The following is an 8563-nucleotide window of genomic DNA, read 5'->3' on the forward strand; positions in this document are numbered from 1 at the left end:
TGATATGATATAAAAAAAGAAATCTATCCTGGTTAATAAGAATAACAATGCTAATTAATTTACATATATATATATATATTTTCATTATTCATCCATAAATCAAATATGTACATTGTACTCATACACTGACAAGAAATGCGTTTTATTTAAAAAATTAAGATTTTTTTTGAAAAATATTTTTATATGACACATCACACAATATTTGCAATGAACATGTAGGATTAAATAAATAGTTTTACTGCAGAATATTGATTGAACCATAAGCTCAATACACCAACGTTCAATTATTATATTTTTATTTTACGATCAGACCTGTTAAATTTGCTCAGGGTCAGGATTCATGAATCGCTAAATTGCAAAACAGGGTGGACTTCTTGCCCCCCCCCTACAGGGGGGGCAAGCCTTCTTAAGGTAGAGAAGTGCCCCCCCCCTAGTTACGCGCCTGAATCAAATTACTATGTTTACTAAAATATTTCTATACATTATATATTGTTAATATTTTATTTGTATGACTTTGCACCGTCTTCAGAATATGGTGTAATTCTAAATAATATTAAATATGTAACATGTTTTACTTTTAGGAGCAATTTACCGCTATGCGGGACCTGTACATGAAGAATGGACAGGGTTTTGTACTGGTGTACAGTATAACAGCACAATCAACATTTAACGATCTTCAAGATCTTAGGGAACAGATCCTTAGAGTCAAGGTTAGTTAGATTCTTTGAGTTAAGGTTAGTAAGATCCTTAGAGTTAAGGTTAGTAAGATTCTTAGAGTTAAGGTTAGTAAGATCCTTAGAGTTAAGGTTAGTAAGATCCTTAGACTTAAGGGTATATTTGTTGAAAAGTATGATCCTACGATAGAGGATTCCTACAGGAAGCAGGTTGAACTGGACAATCAGCATTGTATGCTTGAAATATTAGATACTGCAGGAACAGTAAGTTTTTTTTTAGTATTTATCTATTAAACATTTTTAGGTCATGGGGTATGCTAAGCTANAGGATAGTAAGATAATTAGAGTTAAGATTAGTAAGATCCTTAGAGCCAAGGTTAGTAAGATTCTAAGAGTTAAGGATAGTAAGATCCTTAGACTTAAGGATAGTAAGATTCTTAGAGTTAAGGATAGTAAGATTCTTAGAGTTAAGGATAGTAAGATCTTTAGAGTCAAGGTTAGTAAGATTCTAAGAGTTAAGGATAGTAAGATCCTTAGAGTTAAGGATAGTAAGATCCTTAGAGTTAAGGATAGTAAGATCCTTAGAGTCAAGGTTAGTAAGATTCTAAGAGTTAAGGATAGTAAGATCCTTAGAGTTAAGGATAGTAAGATTCTCAGAAAGCATTTCATATGTTAGGGATATGTTTAAAATGTTCAAAATTTTAAAGAAAATGGTCTATAATATTAAACAAAATGTTCATAATTTTTAACAACGTATTTAAAATTTGAAATAAAAAGTTTAAAATTTGAAACAAAATGTTTAAAATTTGATACAAAATGTTCGCATTTTTAGACTGAATGTTAGTAATGTTAAACAAAATGTTCGTAATTTTAAAACAAAAAGACATAATTTTTACAAAGTGTTCGTAATTTTAGAAAAATGTTTGTAATGTTAAACAAAATATTCGTAATGTTAGACAAAATGTTAGTAATTTGAAACAAAATGCTCGTAATTTTAACTACGCGTTCTCCATTTCTAAATCGTTTAGGGTCGTTTGACATTATGAACAAAATGGTAATATGCCTGCCAAGTGCCAACCATATGATATTGTTTACGAACTGTATTATCTAGGATACTGACGATGTCCCTCTAGTCCTGGTTGGGAACAAATGTGATCTTGAAGATGAACGAGTTGTTGGGAAGGATCAGGTTAGATATCAACCATAGATAAAAATAAAATGCTAGGCTTTCAGAGCAATCCCGCGCCCATATTCTATTTCAATTGTGATTTTTCAAATTTAATGAAAGTCAAGTTTTGTTGGAGGCAGATCTTTGAAATTTTGATCATCCATAAACCTTTCCTGGGGTCATGTCAGGTCCCACACAAATTTTGGCCTGATCGGTTCAGCCGTTTCTACGTTTATTGCAGAATAGGGGGAAAAGGTTAAGTGAAGGTAGAAGTAGGAATAGTAAAAGTAAGGAGAGGGAGCTATATGTGTTACCCGGACGTAAAATAGATTAGAAATTAGAAAATGGTCCTTTTTAAATGTTTTTACACTGAGGGAAAAAGTAATGCTAAATATTTAAGAAGTGAATCAAATATTCTTTATTCTTTATTCTTTATTGATAATAAAGTGTAGATACAACGAAAATTATTACAAATATATGAACATCATCAAACAAGAAATGCCGAAACATAAATTTTGATTCATTTTTTAATTCAGATTCGATTCTCAGTCCACTAAAAGGGAGTGACCGGCAATGTATGTTAGTTGAACTGAAAATGTAGTAATGTGGAGAAATTGTTTAGGATTCATTTGAGACATTTAAAACGTTTTAAAGATGAGTTTCAAAAATTCAACTAATTAGTTGTTTAGTAACAGGTTGAGAAAAAAAATTAACTCTTTATCATCGAAAATAAGTGATCTTATTCAGCTATTAGTTTCTGTAATCTCTCATTGTTCACAAACATTTTCTGTAAATATTTTGGAATTTTTATTGAAAAGACGACATTTGAAGAATTTGTAGAAATCTGCGAACTAGTTCGTAAAAAAAATAGAAATTCAATATAAAATAACGAAAAACGAAAAGTTGATTTTAACATTTATTTATTGATAAATTTCTAATGAGAAATATGTTTCTAAACATCTAGATAGTTTACTGTAGAAAATATGATGCATCTTTCATCGTCATTATTTAATAATTTTAATAATTCTCAAAACATAACCACCCAAACGGATGATTTTGAACGTTGACTTTGCGCTCAAACTCAGTAATTATACATCATTAAAACGTTTTATACGTCTTAAATAAATCCTAACAAATTTCTGTACGATACCACATTCCCAGTTCAACTAACAAACATTGCCGGTCATTCTCTGTAAAATTAAAATTTTTTAATTCAAACAAGTTTCTGAGAATTATTCTTATGTACCATATACTGTTCAATATTCAATGCAATAAACTTGGTAAATTCCTTCTAAATATGTTATTACAATAATTTTAAATTATATTGTATTGTTCTGTATTATTCATTATATTGCTATTAAGCAGTGCAAACGAATAAACTTTAAGTATCATTGTTTAAACAGAAGTTATTGTACTTTACTAAACTGTACAGCTTTTAAACTGTACACTGTACATATATTGTACTAACTGTACACTGTACGTGTACTTTACTGTACAGCTACTAAACTGTACACTGTACATCTACTAAATGTACACTGTACATATACTATACTTTACAGCTACTAAACTGTACACTGTACATATACTGTACAGACTGTACTGTACGCTACTAAACTGTGCACTGTGAATATACTGTACTGTACAACTACTAAACTGTACACTGTACATATACTTTACTGTACAGCTACTAAACTGTGCACTGTAAATATACTGTACTGTACAGCTACCAAACTGTACACTGTACATATACTGTACTGTACAACTACTAAACTGTACACTGTACATATACTTTACTGCACAGCTACTAAACTGTGTGCTGTACATATTTTGTACTGTACAGCTACTAAACTGTACACTGTACATATACTTTACCGTACAGCTACTAAACTGTGCACTGTAAATATACTGTACTGTACAACTACTAAACTGTGCACTGTACATATACTGTACTGTACAGCTACTAAACTGTACATTGTACATATACTTTACTGTACATCTACTAAACTGTACAATGTATATATACTTTACTGCACAGCTACTAAACTGTACACTGTACATATACTTTACTGTACAGCTACTAAACTGTGTGCTGTACATATACTGTACTGTACAGCTACTAAACTGTACACTGTACATATACTTTACTGTACAGCTACTAAACTGTGTGCTGTACATATACTGTACTGTACAACTACTTAACTGTGCACTGTACATATACTTTACTGCACAGCTACTAAACTGTGTGCTGTACATATACTGTACTGTACAACTACTAAACTACACTATACAGGGAATGAACCTGGCCAGATCCTTCAGTAACTGTAGATTTATGGAAACCTCTGCTAAAGCTAAGATTGGAGTTCAGGATGTAAGTATTTAAAACATGGTGACTTCACTGTTGTGTTTTAAAATACATTTTCTATGTTTAAAAATTTATATTTTCAATACAGTCCACCGTGTAAAGTGTAAGCTGTACATTTTATAATTAATATTTGGATAACTCGACGATTCAACTTACGTGTACCGGTCTGTTTGGACCATGATGGACCGAACATGTTTATTCTTTACGTATGTACGTGTACTGGTCCGTTTGGACCATGATGGACCGAACATGATTATACTTTTTCGTATGTACTTGTACCGGTCCGTTTGGACCATGATGGACCGAAAATATTGTTCTTTTACGTATGTACGTGTGCCGGTCCATTTGGACCATGATGGACCGAACATGATTATTCTTTACGTATGTACGTGTACCGGTCTGTTTGGACCATGATGGACCGAAAATGATTATACTTTTACGTATGTACGTGTGCCGGTCCATTTGGACCATGATGGACCGAACATGATGATTCTTTACGTATGTACGTGTACCGGTCCGTTTGGACCATGATGGACCGAAAATGATTATACTTTTACGTATGTACGTGTGCCGGTCCATTTGGACCATGATGGACCGAACATGATTATACTTTTACGTATGTACGTGTACCGGTCCGTTTGGACCATGATGGACCGAACATGATTATTCTTTACGTATGTACGTGTCCGGTCCGTTTGGACCATGATGGACCGAAAATGATTGTTCTTTTACTTATGTACGTGTGCCGGTCCATTTGGACCATGATGGACCGAAAATGATTGTTCTTTTACTTATGTGCGTGTACCTGCCCGTTTGGACCATGATGGACCGAACATGATTTTTGTTTACTTATGTGCGTGTACCTGTCCGTTTGGACCATGATGGACCAAATATGATTGTTCTTTTACGTATGTACGTGTACCGGTCTTTTTGGACCAGGACAGAACATGATTATATTCCTTATCGGAAAATATGGAAAGGGGTTCTAGGTTTTATACCTATTCACAATATAAAGCACTAGCTGAAATGCCCGGCGTTGCACGTGGATTTTAAAAGAAGTATAACATTTAAAATTTGAATTTTGAAAAAATCTAATGTTACTTCTTGTGTACCCGTTTGGCCAGCTATATTTAACATATATATATAGTTAATTATACCTTTTTCCTTTTCTATTGTCAATAGGTATCAATTGGCAAAAATGGTTTCGATCTCGCAGAAATCCAGAAAAGTTCAGAATTGGTAAAATACTGACCGAAATTACCAAATATGACCAAAAATATCACTATAGCGAACACTCCATTGAACCTTTGCGCTGTACGCTGTAGAACTTCCTTATACACTGTACACAATGTACAGATTTTTTTATTTTACTGTTTTGTGTAAAGATCTTTTTTTTGTATCGATTAAACCATTGTTTAACTTTGTGCAATGTCTTATGTGATCTTTAAATGGCTTATTTAATGATTTAGCGAATAAAAATGTTTCAGGGAATAATGAATGTAAGAAAATATTAAAACAATAAGAATAAGAATAAGTCTCTTTAAATCTCATCCCTTGTGGGTTACCCTGTATATCCTTCATGTTTTATTATTATAAACCAGATTATCCCACGCAAAACATTAGAACTGTGGTGATTTCTGCACACAATTTGCTATTCATTTTCAATCTAAAGCTTTCAAGGATATTACTTGCGTCATTTTAATCATGAATCACTGAATGAACTCTCTTCAGTTTTCAACATTTTCAATTAGAAAATTATATTGTTTAAAGGACTGTAAGCGTAATTTCAAGTGATCCTCCATGCAAAGATCGCAATGCCCGATTTACAACGGTACCCTTGAAACCTTCAAGTGATTAAAAAAATGGAAGATATTTTCGTTTTTATAGATATTAAAGTGTTATTATGATAATTCCTTAATGTTTTTCTGCAACAGAAATGCGCAAGTAATTTTTTCGAAAGAATCATAATTGAAAAAAGTTTTCACAAATATGCACATTGATATCAATTAGTACTTGATCAGACAAAGCTTTTAAAGGTACCGTTGGAAATCGGACATTGTCATCTTTGCGAAGAGGCTCAGGTGTTATTCCGTTTACAATTCTTTTATGCAATTAATTATAATTATAATTGTTTCGTCTTTCACAGAATATTTACTATTAATTTATTTTTATTTTTAAACTTTTTTCATTCATATTTTATTTTTGTTTGTTTTGTTGTTTTAATTTCATTTTGTTTATGTTGTTGTTTTGTTTTTGTTTTGTTTTAGATTTTCTTTGACCTCGTGAGGCAAATCAATAAGAGCACTCCGCTGAAAAAACCGCGAAAATCTAAACGCAGCAAATGTGGGTGTACTGTTCTTTAGGTTAATACACTTTTATTTTGCATGCTAGCTTTAGTTTTAGTTTTAGTTTACATAGCTGTTGTTCAGAGCCCGCGATTAAAAATTTGGGAAAATACAACTCCGGTCAGGACCTTATTTACGGCTTGAGCGTTCGGATTGAAGCTGCATCTTATTTTCAACAGAGTTGAGTTCAAAAAACCCGATTTAATATTCTATTTGGCGGATTTTCATGGTAGGAATTGGCGCATTCCGGGTTTTGATGAGAACAAGACTCAATATTGAGCCTTATTCTCCACCAAGGTTGGTTTTATTTTCCTTGAGTCTAGTCAAAGATCTTGCAGCTGTCAATCACGTTACACAAGCTGTCGTCAGAGTTGGGTCGAAGATCGGGTCTTAAAGTTGGGTTTAAGGAATTACGACTCGAGCCGAAATTTTTAAATCGCGGGCTCAGGTAGAAAAAACTGAAACTGGACTCACAATATGTTAATAACTGATCCAATACCCAACCAGCTATAGATTATGAGTTCCATATACTCTCTCCCAACTAAAAATCTCTCAGTAAAATAAACGGGAAAAAAATTGTCTTTGGAATAAAATAAGCCCTTGATACACCCATCAAGATTTCAGAACTTAAAAGGTCTGAGGCCGAATTTAAAGATTTAAAGCCGCGGCTTAAATATGGTTGTTTCCACTTAAAATTGTTTTTAATGATTCAAGATTTAAGCCAGCTCTCAATTGAAACCGGTTTTTGGCATATTTGAGATGTGGCTCAAATTCCTTAAATTCAGACTCTGTAAACGGAATTGTTTATCATCATATTATTTCTAATGACAAAGGGCCAGTTGATTTTTCAAAAACCAACTTTGGTTTTCATCGTAAATATAGGGGTTTATTTTATGCAATATCGGGTGTACTCTTTGAAGATTTTAAGCAATTCATTTATATCTTCTTGTGCCATCTAAACTAAATAGAATGAATAGCACATTAGTTAAATCTGTAGTAATCACAGATTTTAAGATTTCCTTTATTTCATTTTTTTACATTGTTAAGAGATGTTTGTCTTTGTGATGCGTAGAATTGTGATCCATAGGCCGTAGATTAATTATAGACTAGTTTGTTTCTTAGCTTATAATTAAAGCTTATAATTCTATAATTTTCTATATATTCTGTGTTTCAATGCTACTCTATATTCTAGATATTCTATGGCTTCATGCTACTCTAAATTTTAGATATTCTATGGTTTGATGCTACTCTATATTTTAGATATTCTGTGGTTTAATGCTACTCTATATTTTAGATATTCTATGGTTTAATGCTACTCAATATTTTAGATACTCTGTGGTTTAATTCTACTCTATATTTAAGATATTCTATGGTTTAATGCTACTCTATATTTTAGATACTCTGTGGTTTAATGCTATTCTATATTTAAGATATTCTATAGTNAATTTGAGCCGCGGTTTAAATCCGCCAAAACCTGGTTTAAATTAAGCGCCGGCTTAAATCTTGAAACATTTGATACAATTTTAAGTGGAACCAACCATATTTAAACCGCGGCTTAAATTTAAACCGCCGCTCCAATTCTTTAAATTCGGACACAGGTTTCCGATACCAGGTTTCCGATACCAGGTGTCCGATACCAGGCTTCCGATACCAGGTTTTCCGATACCAGGTTTTCGGTACCAGATTTCTGATACCAGGTTTTTAATACTAGGTTTCTTATACTAGGTTTCTGATACCAGGTATCTGATACCAGGTCTATGATACCAGGTTTCTGGTACTAGGTTTCTGATACCAGGTTTCCGATTCCAGGTTTCCGATACCAGGATTCTGATACCAGGTCTCTTATACCATGTTTCCGATACCAGGTTTCCGATACCAAGTTTCCGATACCAGGTTTCCCAATACCAGGTGTCTGATACCAGGTTTCGTAACGATACCCTGTCATAAATAACAGGCTCAGCCCATGAATAACAATGTACAATTATCGGTGTTACGCTACTTTCAAAGGTCCAAT

The 8563-nt window shown here is 32.8% G+C and overlaps 1 protein-coding gene across 1 annotated transcript in view; it reads left to right on the forward strand.

Annotated features, from left to right (window-relative positions):
• Positions 1 to 6622, forward strand: part of LOC111714711 (ras-like protein 3) — a gene marked incomplete in the record, with an annotated part of 8344 nt that extends 1722 nt beyond the window's left edge. The window contains 4 exon segments of the mRNA XM_023489871.1: positions 582 to 710; positions 1786 to 1863; positions 4133 to 4210; positions 6472 to 6622. Coding sequence (XP_023345639.1) covers positions 582 to 710; positions 1786 to 1863; positions 4133 to 4210; positions 6472 to 6567 — 381 coding nt within the window.
• Between the last annotated feature and the right edge of the window lie 1941 nt (positions 6623 to 8563).

Source organism: Eurytemora carolleeae, unplaced genomic scaffold (assembly GCF_000591075.1).
Source record: "Eurytemora carolleeae unplaced genomic scaffold, Eaff_2.0 scaffold1613, whole genome shotgun sequence".
Taxonomy (NCBI): Eukaryota; Metazoa; Arthropoda; class Copepoda; order Calanoida; family Temoridae; genus Eurytemora; species Eurytemora carolleeae.